Source organism: Penicillium subrubescens (genome assembly GCF_028828155.1).
Source record: "Penicillium subrubescens strain IBT 31985 chromosome Unknown utg000010l_segment0_segment0, whole genome shotgun sequence".
Lineage (NCBI taxonomy): Eukaryota > Fungi > Ascomycota > Eurotiomycetes > Eurotiales > Aspergillaceae > Penicillium > Penicillium subrubescens.
This window is the reverse complement of record NW_026643160.1, coordinates 1,692,575-1,707,612: the sequence shown is the minus strand read 5'-3', so window position 1 is coordinate 1,707,612 and position 15,038 is coordinate 1,692,575. Positions and strand designations below refer to the sequence as shown.

General features: G+C 50.7%; 5 protein-coding genes across 5 annotated transcripts; 4 read left to right on the top strand and 1 right to left on the bottom strand.

Moving 5' to 3' along the window:
* Positions 1–1,113: 1,113 nt before the first annotated feature.
* N7473_011783 (formin-mediated actin nucleation enhancer) lies at positions 1,114–4,318 on the top strand (the record flags this gene model as incomplete). The annotated part of the gene is made up of 2 exons (XM_057157722.1): positions 1,114–1,269; positions 1,379–4,318. The coding sequence occupies 2 exons, from the start codon at positions 1,114–1,116 to the stop codon at positions 4,316–4,318; spliced, it is 3,096 nt and encodes a 1,031-aa protein (XP_057003572.1).
* Positions 4,319–5,318: 1,000 nt separating this feature from the next.
* On the top strand, positions 5,319–6,713 carry N7473_011782 (putative GPI anchored protein; the record flags this gene model as incomplete). The annotated part of the gene is made up of 2 exons (XM_057157721.1): positions 5,319–5,970; positions 6,029–6,713. The coding sequence occupies 2 exons, from the start codon at positions 5,319–5,321 to the stop codon at positions 6,649–6,651; spliced, it is 1,275 nt and encodes a 424-aa protein (XP_057003571.1). The 3' UTR covers positions 6,652–6,713.
* Positions 6,714–6,933: 220 nt separating this feature from the next.
* On the bottom strand, positions 6,934–8,199 carry N7473_011781 (uncharacterized protein; the record flags this gene model as incomplete). Its single annotated transcript, XM_057157720.1, has 1 exon — positions 6,934–8,199. The coding sequence occupies one exon, from the start codon at positions 8,197–8,199 to the stop codon at positions 6,934–6,936; it is 1,266 nt and encodes a 421-aa protein (XP_057003570.1).
* Positions 8,200–8,630: 431 nt separating this feature from the next.
* N7473_011780 (putative C6 transcription factor) lies at positions 8,631–10,721 on the top strand (the record flags this gene model as incomplete). Its single annotated transcript, XM_057157719.1, has 2 exons — positions 8,631–8,969; positions 9,027–10,721. 2 exons carry the CDS (start codon positions 8,631–8,633, stop codon positions 10,719–10,721), a joined length of 2,034 nt encoding a protein of 677 aa, XP_057003569.1.
* Positions 10,722–11,245: 524 nt separating this feature from the next.
* N7473_011779 (fungal specific transcription factor domain-containing protein) lies at positions 11,246–13,079 on the top strand (the record flags this gene model as incomplete). Its single annotated transcript, XM_057157718.1, has 2 exons — positions 11,246–11,734; positions 11,796–13,079. 2 exons carry the CDS (start codon positions 11,246–11,248, stop codon positions 13,077–13,079), a joined length of 1,773 nt encoding a protein of 590 aa, XP_057003568.1.
* Between the last annotated feature and the right edge of the window lie 1,959 nt (positions 13,080–15,038).

Below are 15,038 nucleotides of genomic sequence, written 5' to 3'. Positions count from 1 at the left end.
TCAAATCGAGTATCTACATACTACGATAGGGTCTACTACTAGTCTACTTTGTACACTAGGGATCTTGATGATCTGTGGGGCGGTTTTTATCCGAACACACGATGGATCCAGGGTCCTAGACTTTGTCCACCGTATTATTATCTATCAACTCTGGAAGAGCCATCAGAGAGCAGAAAAAGAAAATAATTGACACAGTTTCCGAGACAACGCTCATGATAAGTATTATATCAGATAGGCACCTCGCATCACAACCACCTTGATTCCATTGTGGATATACCTATTTCCTCAGTCACTAATTTGATCTATAGCGGGCGGGCTTCAAAGATGTACGGGCTGTACAACTACGTGTGGCAAGGGTGTAGTAGCGAACCTTCCTTATTACCGATACAGTTACAAAGCTATGAATGAATCAAAAAATTCAAATGACGAAGAGTCGGTCTAGCTAGGAGCTTTGCAAAATTTAGAGGCTTGTGAGACTAGAGACGGTGACGCCCAACGGCTTTGAGTCGAACCTTGAGTTTATCCAGGGTACCCTGAGTTCGTATAGGGCACGGTGAGATAGCTAAGGGCCACTCATGAGTTGGGTATAGCAGGATATATAATTTGGATATAACGTCAATCATGCACCAGACAAAAAATGGAGGCGGGAACAGCCGAGGGTGAGCAGGCAATAAGAAGGCTTGCAGAGGCGCTAGAGATGAAGGGGGCAATAATCAGACTGACCTCAAGACTAGGTGGTGCTGTAGTCTGGTACGGATCAAATAGCGTTGCATAGTCGTCCAGTAGTGAGCAGGTCCCGTGCTTGCTGCAGTCAGTGCCTAAGGCTTGAACTCCAGAGGCCTGAGGCTGTAAATGACAATACGGTTTTGCCGTTACTGCAGATCCCCGACCTCCCATCAGTTCAATGTCATTTCGCTGTCATTCCCTCCCTACTAAGCCCTGTATGGATGGTTATGACGATACACAGTCCAAAACGATACCCTCAGTTGGTGGTTCGCTACCCCCCTACCACACTTAAGCTAAGTCACTAATTAACGCGCTGGGAGGCTGGGCGTCATCTGTTTGCTTGGCACCCAACTCTTCCCCCCATCACCTTCGCTTATCCACACTTCCATGCAGTCCCCTACAACTGCGCGGCCTCATCCACCCTTTGGAGACCCGGCCCTTTCTCCTCAACAATCCTCTACTGTCGCCAACTCTACCATGGCATCGGCTTCCGGTCGCAGTTCCTCCGCCGCCTCGGGGCGCTCCCAACCCGCCAAAAGTGTTGTAAGTCGTTTATCGGGGATCGTGGATTTGCTTCCAGAATATCCCTTCGCGAGCCAGTGTAACGCAAGTTGTCAACGCCCCGGACGCTAATGCTGTAACTCCTCTATAGCCCGATAAGCAAATATCTCAGATCGAAAAGAGTGTCACGCACCTCTTGGTAGCAACGAAACAACTCCTCGAAACCTTGACCCAGTGGTCGCGAAAGCAGGCCTCCGAGACCGACGTATCCGATGTTTATGTACGCCTAGGGTATGAGTTCAACTTGGCATGCCGGGCCTTTAATGCTATCGGTGTCGAAACTTCCGACCTCGGCCCCGTGCCCGACGTCCTGCGCAGCATCCTCGAGGACACTCTAAGCCAGGATGCATCCTCACAAAGCCTCGACCGGTACCTGCCGCAAATTCGGGATATCATTATCAACCTCCTACATGGCCTCAAGAAGAAGCAGGCTCGTCTACGGTCTCGACAGCAGCGGGAGGATGGTCGGGCTGGCATGCCGGGTCGACAGGCAAGCGCCGGAAGCTTGCCCAGCGGCCCATCAAATATTGGACAGTTATATGACGAGGCGGCTGCTTCGACGATACCTCAAAACACGGTGACTTCACCGAGGCGGTCGGCTCGTCGATATGGGAGTAACGGATCCCTCGAGGATACACCCGCGGGCCAGCGCGCCTCTCCTACGCATGAGCCACGGGGCACGAGTTACTCTGAGCGCGAGGCGTCCAGGCGGGAAACGCAACAGATTCTCTCTCAGCCGTCCCCCCAGGAAAGCGAACCGGCTCCACGACCCGCCGCATCTTCAGCCTCGTCAACTCCTACGGCCTTTCCCGCTCCACCACCACCCCCGAAGGAGGATGATGCGCTGGGCGCATTGCAGCGGAGCGGCGAGCTGGAACGCCGTGCATCTCGCCGATTCTCAGCTTATCAGATACAGAAACACCTAGGTACCTCTTCCAACGGAGTCCCTGTTCTCCCTACTCAGAACTCCCCCATTCCCAACAGGGGACGGGACGTTCGAGAGTCTCTCAACGCTGTTCGCCTCCGAGGCTCGTATACGCATACAAGGCAACGCTCCTCCAACCGTCCCCAGGAAAGTTCCAAAAGTGGTTCGTCGCAAGCAGCGGCAAATGTCCCCCAGGCGGTGGCAGAAGAACAAAGCACCCAAATTGAAACACCCGCGGCGGAACCCGAGAGCGTCCAACCACCAGCACCTTTGGCTGATCAACCTCCACCCCCCATTGAAAAGGAGCTGCCGGACGCACCGGCTACTATTGAACCAGCACCGGTCTTCCCGCAGCCGCCGAAGCGCCCTTCCCTTGGCGATGCCTTTGATCCCGAGAAAACTGCATCGCAAATTCCCATGCCGGTCCCGGAAACACCGAAAGGGGATCGCTTTGCCTCTGCCAATATCTCAACTCCCCCTTCTATCCCACACTTCCCTGTTGACCAGCCATCTCCCGGTAAGGAGTTGACCCTGTTCTTGCAGTACAAGAGCAAGATCAAGAAGTATGTGCTGCCCGAAGGTACGGCGGACCTGACTATTGGACGGTTGCAACTCGCTTTCATTGAAAAGTTCGCTTGGAATACTCACAACAACGGCGTCGACCTGCCTGAAATTTATATTCAAGATCCCATTTCTGGGATCCGACATGAGTTGGAGGACTTGAATGATGTTAAGGACCGTTCAGTCCTCGTTCTGAATGTCGACACTTTGGACGAAGTGAAGAAGCACTTTGATGAGAGCTTTGGTGGTGTGCGCAGTCTGGTGGAAGGTGTCAAGGAGGCCCTGGTGGGTCAAGGGACGGCCATCCAACGAGTTTCAGACCGTCAGCTTGAGGCTGCGAAGGAGATGGCTCGTCTCGCTGCTTCTCCGCCCGCATCTATTGCAGGCTCCGCCAGCGCCAGCGGCACCCCAAAGACCCCCATTGCTGGAAGTCGCACACAGATTGCCGAGCTTCAGAGTCTGCGCCGGGACCTTGCCGTACTTCGGCAGACCTATTCCAACTTTACGTCGGATATTACCAGTTCGATGACTGCCGTCCGCGCCAAGGCTACTAAGGTTAAGTCTGCCGCCGATACTGCCGCCAATGCTACCTATGAGGGCGATGCTGGCCGTGCGCGTGTTAACAAGGGCAAGAAGGAGCTTGCCGATGAGTCGGAGCGCCTTGTCTCTCGCGTCGATGACTTGCAGGATCTCGTTGAGGACCTTCGCAAGGATGTGGTCCAGCGTGGTGTTCGCCCCCTGCCACGCCAGCTGGAGGGTGTCAACCGCGATATCAGCACCGCTATGAAGGAGATCAAGAAGATGCAGGACTTCCTGGGTCGCGAGAAGCCCATCTGGACCAAGATCTGGGAGAAGGAACTCCAGCTGGTCTGCGAAGAGCGTGATCAGCTTACCATGCAGGAAGATCTCGCAGCCGACCTTCAGGATGATCTCGAGAAAGCTGCTCAGACTTTCGCACTGGTCGAGCAAGCTACCAAGGAGCAGGCTTTGGAGAAGGCTGCCAATCCAGGAGGAGTCACTTTGCGTGCTACCTCCCGCACTCTTGGTATTGACCCAACCATTGACCCTATGAAAGCCAAGGACAACCTCCTCGGTGAAGTGCGTGCACTGCAGCCAAACCACGAAAGCCGTCTTGAAGCCATCGAGCGAGCTGAGAAGAATCGTAAGAAAGAGCTTGAGACCCGGCGGATCGGCCTCTTCCAGAAGGAACTCGGCTCTTTCGTCCAAGAGGGGAAGCTGAAGAAGAGTGGTGGCGTGGAAGAGGCGGAGCGATTGCGCAACGCCAAGGATGATCGCATCCGAAAGGAGGTTTGGGATAGACAGCAAGCTCGCAATGCGGAGATGGAGAAGGCTGAGGCGGAAGCTGCCGCCGCCGCTGCTGCTGCTGCTGAAGAGAAGCCCGAAGGTGATGGAGCGGGTGATTCTACAGCGGCTCCGGATGCTGAAGCCGCTGCCACCCCCACCGAAGGGGAATCTCCCAAAGATGAAACCGCCTCGGCAGAAGTCGCGGAGAAGAAGGATGCCTCTCCTGACGAAGCCAGCTAATTCAACTGGTCCAGCCAGGCTCCATCTTCTATCGGCACGTCTCCCTCGAGACACCCCTCGACACAACCTCATGATGAAAGATTGACTGCTCTTCCCACTCGTGCGAATCGTTTTCAAATATCCTGCTATTTCTATTTCCCCTCACATGTCCCCCTATACCAATGTCCTGTTTTTCCTTACCATCTCTGTCTGTTTTTGCTTCGCTTTTGCACCTTGCATTCCGTATTTGATGGCACTTATTGACGATACCCTGCCACGATCTCTGCGGTGGCTTGTTTCCAGTTTCAATATGTCTTGCTTTTTGTCATATTTGATTCTATTTTGATTTTGTCCCTCGTTCTTTCTTGATCTCTCGCTTGCATATGTAGCATGGAGTTGGCCCGGGTAGGGTTGGACCATTAGGCAGTTGATAGCGATCTAGTCCTTTTTTTTTTCTTTTTGACCATTGCATTACTCAAGTTTTTGTATAGGATATTTAGAAGTAGATATTTTTTAGATTGTTAGAGAGGATGTAAGACTTGGGAATGGCTTTAAGGGTCCTTACAAACCGTGGGGAGATCAATCAGAACAAAGGTCGCTTTCGTTTGTCTCGGACGTCTCAGCCCCAGCCATCGCATTTAATCACAACACAACCTACCAACCTCCAACTTTCAACCTGTCACTCTTTTCCATTTCCATAAGTTATGATCGTCACGATCAAATCCCATTCAACGAAAATTCAAATAATTGTCGGGTTTACGTGAAAATACCAGTCGCAATAATTGGACTGTTTCAGCCTGCCACTATTCCGCCAGTCAGGCCCGCATCAGCCTCTCCAACTCGACTACCGACCCAGGACATTCAATTTAACCCACTCTTTGTACGACCCTGCTTGGGCCTTGCTGGTGCTTTATGCTGAGTGATTCAGCCCATGCTAATCAACTCCCAGGCCTCTACTCCGTATCTCGTTCCAGTAAAACCTCAGAGCAAACGACAGGTACTCTGGGAGACTTGCCAAAACATGCGGGTGTCTCAAGCGCTCGGGGCTTTGGCCTTGGCCTCACTCTCCACAGCTCTTGACCATGAAAACACAAATTCACAATCCGCCAACACCATTCAACGCCGCAATGCCGAGATCGAAGCGCGTCTCGCGGATGAGCCCGTCTACGGCGTGCGAAAGATGAGTACCGACCAAGGCGAAAAGTTTTACCTTGACTATTGGCATTTCGAAGATGCTGTGCAGGACGGGTTATCAGAGAGGCATCTCGCAGAGGTCAATACTACCACTGCGAGCGAAGGGAAAATTCAGAAGACACCCGTCGAGAATACGGGGACTGGATTTTCTCCGGCACAGTTCGTGGCTAGATCATACGCCTTTAATCCGTCCTTTGGACCTGCATTTGGAGTTCTTGGGAGTTCACTGGAATCGCGGGATTTCAAGTGTCCATCGGACACGATCGCGTGTACATCTATCAACCGATCTGATCGGTGTTGCAGCACGGGCGATACGTGTGTTATTGTGACGGACACGGGCTCTGGCGATGTCGGTTGCTGTCCCAAAGGGCAAACCTGCTCTGGCACGATAGGGTCTTGCCAGAGCGGATACACGACGTGTTCGAAGGCGTTGGGTGGTGGCTGTTGTATTCCCGGTTACGAATGTGTCGAAGGCGGATGTAAGTACCTTCTTCCCACCGAACAAACCATTTCCACATCTAATCGAATCCAAAATAGGTGCATATATCTCCGTGGTTACCGTGACGATTGACTCAACCGTGACCGTCTCTACAGTAACACACACTACATCCCAACAAACAACCCACTCTACATCATCCAGCTCGAGTCCCAGCTCCAGCAGCAGCTCAACATCAACTTCAAAAACCACTAGCACAGAAAGTCTCACCCCACCAGCCCGCGGAACAAGCATAACGACAACAACCCACTCATTAACAACTCGCGTCGACGTCTGCCCAACAGGATTCTACGCCTGCTCGGCCATCTACAACGGAGGCTGTTGTCAAACAAACCGAAACTGCGACACAACATCGTGTCCGGCGACGGCCTCGACGACTTTCACCTCTGATGGTAAAACGATAGCTATTCCCGTTACTACGGGATTGTCGGGGTCTTCTAGTCAGGCGGGGAAATGCCCGGGTGGTTGGTTTAGTTGTGCGGATACGGCGGGTGGGGGTTGTTGTCCGAGTGGGTATGTGTGTGGCGCGAGTATTTGTACTGCGACGGGGTCGGTGGCTACAACTGTTGCTAAGGAGGCGCCGACGAGTAATGGGGCTGGCGTTAATGGTGTTTCGGGGGTGATGCTTGGTGTTAGTCTGGTTGTTTTGATGTGGGGTTTGTGATCGAGTTACTTACCCCGGAGATGCATGAAATCTTATGGGTTATGTTGAATGAATTTATGAATGAATATGATATTCCAAATCAGTTCACTGAATGGATGTTGTTGATGTCAACTCTGATTTCAAGAAAAGGTGAGATTTATCTTTGCTAAGATTAGAACTAAATACACGATGTTAAACGTAGAAATACATGTAATACAAAGTCTCTCTGGCACTAGAACAAGACGCCAACATAAATACTGCACGTCTCTATCCCAAAGTCTCTCCGCCGAGCTCCCCAGATCATTATGGGAGATTCAATTCGGGATATTTTGGGAGACGCTCATCATGGTTATCGTAATCCCCTTTTTGGGACTGCGGGAAGAGTCCAGCGACCTTCGACACAGCCCAAATCAGATTATGCATAGCCCAAATGCCAAGTCGCGAAGATGGGAAGAGAGCCCCCATGGTCTTGGAAGAGAATTGCTGACACTTGTCAATGAAGGGCCGCATTTTTTCTTCATAGCATCTGAGCGCCCCCTCAACGTCGTTCCCCTGGCGTGCCAATTCTCCCGCAAGCACGTATGCACCCACGAGGCACAGGTTAGTCCCCAGGCCAGTGAAAGGACTGGGGCAGTATCCTGCATCTCCAAGAAGTACGACGCGGCCAGCGGATAGTCGGTCCAGTTTGATCTGCCCCAGCTCGTTTGCGTAAAAGTCATCGGAGTGCTTCAACCCACTAATGAACCGGTCGGTCTGCCAGTCCATATCCTTGAAGACCTCGACAAATGCCTCTCTTTGGTTTTCCACCGATTCTTTGTAAGATGCCTTCAATCTCGGCGATTCGTCCATGGTAAAAAGAAGTGCTCCCGTAACGGGACGATCGCTCGTCCGAGTGTAGATCATTTTTCTTCCTGGAGCTAGGTGACCTCTAGCCAAAGTGCCTTCCCCGTCAATTCGAGGAATGCTAAAGTATGCGGCGTGGACTCCAAGAGATTTGAACGCGGCATCGCTAACTTCCTGACCAAAGGCAAGTCGTCGAGTCCGCGAGTACTGTCCGTCGGCCCCAATGACGAGATCATATCGGTGCTCCCTTCCATCTGAGAAAGTAACGTCCACGCCCTGAGCGCTCTGGCCCAGACATGTGATAGTCTGGCCGAATAAATATGTTATCCCTTGGCCTGGACTCGCTTTGAAATCCGAGTTTTGCTTGATGCTGGCATCGTACAGGGCCCGTACTATATCCCCACGCATGATTTCATGCTCACTGGTCAAACCAATACGACGTTCGCCAGAGGCAGCGGCACCGAAGTAGGCTATTTGCTTCCCTGCGGAATCCACCACCTCAAGACCTGTTTCATTCACACAAAGTGCCTTGATCTCGTCTAACAGACCCATCTTCCTTAGGATATGGGGAGCTTGGTTCTTCAAGTCGATTTGCTGGCCTGTGGATCGTAACGTAGGAGAACGCTCCACAATCGTAATGTTGTGTTGTGGATTAGACCCTTGGAGAAGCATGGCGACAGCTGGGCCACAGACTCCAGCACCGACAATGAGCACATTGAGAGGCATTTTCTGTGATGGTAGAATTGACCGATTTGAGGAGCTGAGATTGCGTTTCAGGCCGTTGAAAGCTGAAGAGACTGTAAAAGGGTTTCCTAGATAGGATGGGTATTTTTCGAGTCGACGCAAGAGCATAACACAGGATCGAAATTATTGGCAGGGAAAAGAAATCGCCGTACAGCCAGGTAGACGTTGATTCTATTTTATAGAGGTTGAAGTATGGAACGGCTATATCGGGCGTATCGGGATATTCCTCGTTCGGCCCGAACCCGACCCAAAGCCTTCACTCTATTTGGACTCCCTCCCGCCAATCAACGTGGATTTCTGCCTCGGCCGTATCGGAGCAACCGCAGCTATCGGTCACGCCCGCTCCAAGGACTGCTTCGTCAATCAACCCCGTACTACTGATACAAGGCATCAGGGAACAACAGAAAGCCGAAATGGACTCTGAATTTCCTTCGGGTGTCCGAAAGCGCCGCCGTCCCGCCGTTTCTTGCATCGAATGCCGACGCCGCAAAGTCCGCTGTGACCGGGCAAAACCCTGTGGGCAGTGCACAGCTCACAATACGCCTTCGTGTACATATGAGGAACGTCCTCGTGCTTCCCAACATGCAGAACAATTCCCAGAAGTTAGTGAACGATGGCATAGAACTCCAGAACGAGCAATTCAGCCTAACGATGCCCTGTCTCGTACTTCCGCCGTCCCGACTCGGATTCACGGCGCCTTGAACAAGACTCGGGTTTTCGGCTACGGGCATTGGATGAACTCGATGTCTAAGGTATGATAAATATACAGATCTTGTTGGATCGTTCTCCCTCGCTAACAATTTAAACAGTTGGACGGTCTGCCGACACTAGAGCCTCTTTTGAAGTGCTATGGATCGATCTTTCACGGTGATGGCCACGGCGCACAAGATTCCGCTGCAAAAACTGTGGCTGAATGCAAGCAGTTGGCACGAGACGCGAAGAGGCAGCGTCCTAGTCGAAAGTGTCTCCCTCCTGACATCTACTCCTCGTTCCCTGACGGTGCGGTGATGGATGATCTGGTACGGTTATACTTTGCAACATTTGAATCCTGCTATCGCATTCTATACTACCCGTCTTTCATCGGAGAGTATAGGAGATATAAGGACGACCGGGAGAATGCAAAGAGTTCGTTCGTCGTTGAATTACTCCTCATCTTGTCTGTGACGGGTATATTGCATGCTGATGCTACCATCCGTGACGAACTCGCCACCAGATCGAGGGACTGGATTAATATTGCACAGACATGGCTCTCCGGTCCCTTGGAAAAGGATCGTCTCACTTTGAATGGAATCCAGATTCACTGTTTGCTCCTTCTTGCACGGCAGGTGATTCGGCTGGGGGCCGATCTGGTTTGGATCTCAGCGGGCTCTCTAATGCGCATGGCAATGCAGATGGGCTTACATCATGATCCGAACCGTATGGAGGAGATGAGTCTGCAAGAAAAGGAAATCCGAAGACGACTGTGGTACACTATCCTCGAAATGAATGTCCAGGCGGCGCTGGATTCCGGGATGTCGCCCATGATCTCAACAGGAGACTTCAATACCCTGCCACCATCCAGGATGAGCGACGAAGAGCTTGAGCTCGGAGGAACGCAGGTGGAAGCTCAGAGCGAAATACATGGGCCACCATCACAGAAACAACTTCTCCCTTTACTAGCCGCCTCTCTCCCTCTGAGACTAGATGTGACCAAGGTTATCAACAGCCTACAGGAGGAACCGTCATACGAAGAAGTCCTCCGTTTAGAAAAGGAACTAGCAACAGCCTGTCGCACTGCAACGACCGCCCTTGGCAGCACTCCGCCGCTCAATGTTATCTCGCACACCTCCCGATTTGCACTCAGTCACTTCACCCATCTCCTCCGCCGCTTCACACTCTGCCTCCACTTCCCTTACGCAATCCAAGCCAAGAAGAATCCACTCTACACCTACTCGCAAAAGCATTGCCTCGACGCTACCCAAGATATCGTCTCCATCATCGACGACGAACTATACGCTCGCCTTCTCCTCACCGGAGGTGGTATGTTCCGCGACCTGATCACCCGCGGCGCCTTCATCCTCTACCTAGAATTGACATCCGACATCGACGCAGATGCCTCCCTGGTCTCACGCAGCCGGAATCGCGCCCGGCAGGAGCCGATTCTTCGTGACGCTCGACGGGTAGCACAGTATGCAAAGGAGAGGATGCGCCATGGTGAGACCAATGTCAAAGGGTATGTGTTTATTAGTATGGCGACGGCGCAGGTTGAGGCCTTGTTTGATGGGTCGTCACCGGAGGAGGCGGCGATGAATGCGGCGAGGGAGAGTTTGGAAACGTGCCGTGAGATTTTGGAGGCGATGGCTGTGAAAGCTTCGGGTGTTGAAACTGAGTGTGGGGTGTCGGATGGGGCTACGCCTTTGTTTGGCGATCTAGATGGACAGTTTGACTTTTTGGATGATGGAAGTTGGGACTTTGATTTTGGGGAGTTTATTTTCTCTCATCATGGTGGGGAGGTTTCGTTGTAGTTATCGTTTCTTTCATTGGAGAGATCAAGTACAGCAGTACGTATATCATGTACTCGGGTATAGGATATTCATCGGTCATCTTCCTCCTGCTCTCGGTGCTTTTTATCTCCTAAGCTCGTACCTTAATTTTACCTTAATTTTCATAAAAGACACACTGAACTAGGACCCCGTTCAAGCTAGTGATATTAATCAAAACCAGTAGTGAAGGAGTCCTCGACTTTTGTAGACCCGTAAATTGAGGCCATGGAACGCTCCTTTCCCAGTCCATATTCAGCAACAATTCCAAAAACTCGTATATCAATCATCTATCATCATAATCAAAACCGAGATAACAAGACAACCGATCAATCAAAGAGGCGCTGTACATTTTGTAATGAACCTAAACTGATGCCCACCCCGCATAAACAACACTATGCCGAAAAGCGCCGAGGTCCGTCCACACACAATAGCCGACGGTCATCACGGTCTACCACTATTGATTTCCACATCACCTCTCGCCATCACGAGACAAGTCAAGTGCAACCATGAAAGAACGCATGGCCGTCACACGCCGGCCCACTCGGGGTATGACCCGAAAGCCCGGCGTCTTATCGACCTTCCCACTGGACAATCTAGTAACCGAAGTACATCGGTTATTAGGCCCGACGTGGGCCTTGCCTCCTTACAATAACATCTTACCATCCTACCTGCGCGAACCTTCTTCACGGCTGACTAAAGAAGATTTGGACTTCTTGGTGCTAAAGGGTGCTTTGGATATTCCGGACCCGGGGTTTGCAAGGGAGATTTTGAAGGGATATATTCGGCATATTCATCCACATATTCCGTTTTTGAATTTGGAGCTCTTTTCGAGGGCGATTTTTGATGATCAACATGACTCTCAAGGTTCGATTAGCTTGTTATTGTACCAGGCTGTTATGTTTGCGGGGGCGATCTTTGTGGACTTGAAGTTTCTTTATGCTGCTGGTTTTCTGTCGCGGCGACATGCATTGGAGACGCTCTTTCAACGCGTACGGGTGAGTAAAGCTTCTTGAGAAGAGGTTACAGAGGGCAAGGATGGAATGCTAATAATAGCAGGCACTCTACGACTTTGACGTCGAAGACGACAATCTCATCGTCATACAAAGCCTGCTACTCATGACATATTGGTACGAGGATCCCGACAGACACAAAGATGGCCGTCATTGGATTTCCGTGTGTATTTCCCTCGCATGCAAAACCGGTCTTCATCTCGACCATACCGAAGAGCCAAAACCAGACCATAAACTTCGAAACATGCTCTGGTGGAGCGTCTTCACCCGCGATCGACTAATAGCCCTGGGCCTCCAACAACCACCAGTAATCAAAGACGAAGTCCATTCACCAATACCCATGCTCACACTAGAAAACTTGGACATCACCACTCAGAAATACGCCAAAGCCTGTTATGGCATCAACGAGCGAAACCTTGCCCGCATCTTCCTTGAAAAAGTCAAACTTTGCCGATGCGTCAAAGACGACCTCTACTCATGGGACTGCCAACCAATCCACCACAACATACCCACCATCGCCCCAAAACCCCGCCAAACAAGTCTCTGGCTATCCAAACTCGAACTAGACGACTGGCTCCAAGATCTCCCTGAAACCATATCTTTCCGTCCAAAACCATTCCTCCCAGCGCACAACGCAGACCTGATATTCCACTCGCACTGCGCATGGCTGAAAATGGTTTATCTGGAAATATACTCCACAATCCACCGCCAACTAGACTTTCTTTCTGAAAAGTATAGCCCCAGTCAACCACTTTCACTAGACGGTCCCGAATGCCCCATTCTCCGCGCCGCCGTCGAAATCACCCTCATCCTGCAAGATCTCTACCAAAAACAGCTCATCTACTACCTACCCACAACGAGCGTGGCAATGATCCTGCGAGCGGGTATTATCCACATCCAAGAGATGTTCTCGGGGGATCCGCACGTTGGGGCGGCCAGTTTCCGCAGATTGTCGCAGTGTATCCTCGCACTCCAACAATTGGGGCGGAGGTATGGCTCGGCATTCTTTTTGGCGACGTTGTTGGGTGCGCCCAAGGGTTCTTCAGTCATAACTTGTTCTCCAGACGAGATTTTGGCGCATGTGGATATCGAGTCTTTGGATAAACTGACAGTGAGTTATGCTGAGTCTTCGGTTTCCACCATTTTGAAGATCCGGGAGCCGTATGATCGGGATATTATATCGGGATTGAAGTCGCGGAAGGTGGAGAGGGCTGGTGGTGACTGTGGGCAGAACGGATCTGGGACGGGGTCTAGTTTGAAATGTGATTCTTCCCCGGATGATCCTTTTGAGATTCGGGATCTGGACTTTGCGGACTACAGTCTGAAATAGAATGATAATGATAGAGTGAATGATGCTGCTCGCTTTGCATAAATTTCAGTTGATGATACGAGTAGCGTACAGTAACAACTAGGGCTACCCTTTAAAGGAAAGGAGGTAGAAATATCTCTGGCAGGGTGATAATGGCCACCCTTAATCCGCCACCTAATCACTTTGTAATTTTTGTTTGAAAGAAGTACCAAATCAGAAACCATAAAGGACGATGGTGATTGCTGATTCGTGAAGGGCAGGGTGCTTCCTGTCCAATCCTTTGGCGCCGTCCTCTTGAGCTGCATGAGATACTTGACTTCTATCCTAATGCACTGCCAGCACATACGCCGTGTGAGTGGCCCCTAACCCGCTGTAGTGTTCTCGACAGTTTAATACGACCACCCTTTCACCTCCTCGGACTCGCCATCTCTTCATTTTTGAGAGTCTTGTATTATCTTGAGTTAGAGATGGATAGGCCATCGCGTAAGGCCATTCATGAAGTTGCCAAGGTTGTTTAGGCATCTCATATTCTATCCTATTGGAATCCTTACACTACTCCCGTGTCAGATAAGCGGTTGCACCCCAAATATTCACCATCTGATGACGAGACAATCGATGACGACGAGGACGTTGATGATGACATCCCTGACATTAATAACACAAGTACAGACGCTGCAAATTTGGCACTTGGCGATGAATTCCTTCGGGAAAAGTTTCTAAATTGTATCAGTGAGCGACTTGCCCGCACAAAGCGCGGGAACCATGTTACTGCTGCCGGTTCAAGAGAGAAAGAGAATTCGACCGAAACACTGGTTTAGGTCCAAAGACGATGGTTATCTTTCCTTAATGACCAAGTTCCTTGCTAGGCGAGGCGAAAGTAAGTAATATATTACCGAGCAGTGAATTTATTGCAGGTTTTGACCAGCTGTCAAGGGGTTTCGCGTCAAAATGCCACGGATGACCACTATTTTCTGCGCGAAACGATAGTATATAATACTAGTCACTTGAAAGACAATATAGCAACGGCAGTGAAGCTTGTAAAAGGGTCACCGTTCCGTCCTATCTCTCGCTCATCTAGTAAAAGCCAGCCTAGAGATTCGACCTGTCTCCTTGGCTGCTGTTCCGAACCACACCCATTAGCCTTGACCGTGATTGAGCGTCTCATACCAGAGTTCCGTAATTTTGAGTCCAAATTGGTTCTATGAGAGACGGACGATGAACTACGTCAAATCGTGAAACTTGCAGCTCTCGCTCACACTGCACTCACCACAGCAAGAAACGATGTTTAAGCTGAAAGATATACTTCATTGGGCGAATCCACCTAAAGTCATGAAGACATGGCAAACTCTGGCAAGGATAGTGACTGATATTCGGATCCTATCTCACATTGCCCAGCTACTGCCTAGCCTTCGATCGGTCATCTTTATCAAATTGTCACCGCCAGATCCTGTCCGACTTGAAAAACGACATAAGCAAACGGTATTCCAAGCTTGGAATAAGCTTGAACTTCCGGATAATGATGGAAAGTTGCCCAAAGGTGTAGTTAAAAAGGATGACCAGTTAAAAAGTGATTGTTTTCTCCTTCCCTCAATTCACTGCGAAATACAGCTCCTGGCACGCTACGAGGCGGAACCTTCACTGACACCGATACGTTTGTACCTTGGGTGTAGCAAGAAGGCATGTTTTCTCTGTGAGCACTTTCTAGCTTTGTCGTCACTGAAGCTCAGAGTTCGTGGCTGTCACGGTCGGTGTCACCCTTCCTGGGGTATTCCCTTCCGCAGTTTAAGCATTATGCAACCGCGAATGAGGTCACTATGTGAGAGAATCAAGGAGAGAATAAAAGTACTTATGGAGCCAGCACGATGTCCGAAAACAGTTGCCGTCCAACAATCGTCAGCGGTCTCGGAGATGAAGTCTACCGATATGCTTGTGATCAGGCGGCAGCATAAATATAGAGAAAAATTCGAGAGACAAGGCCAG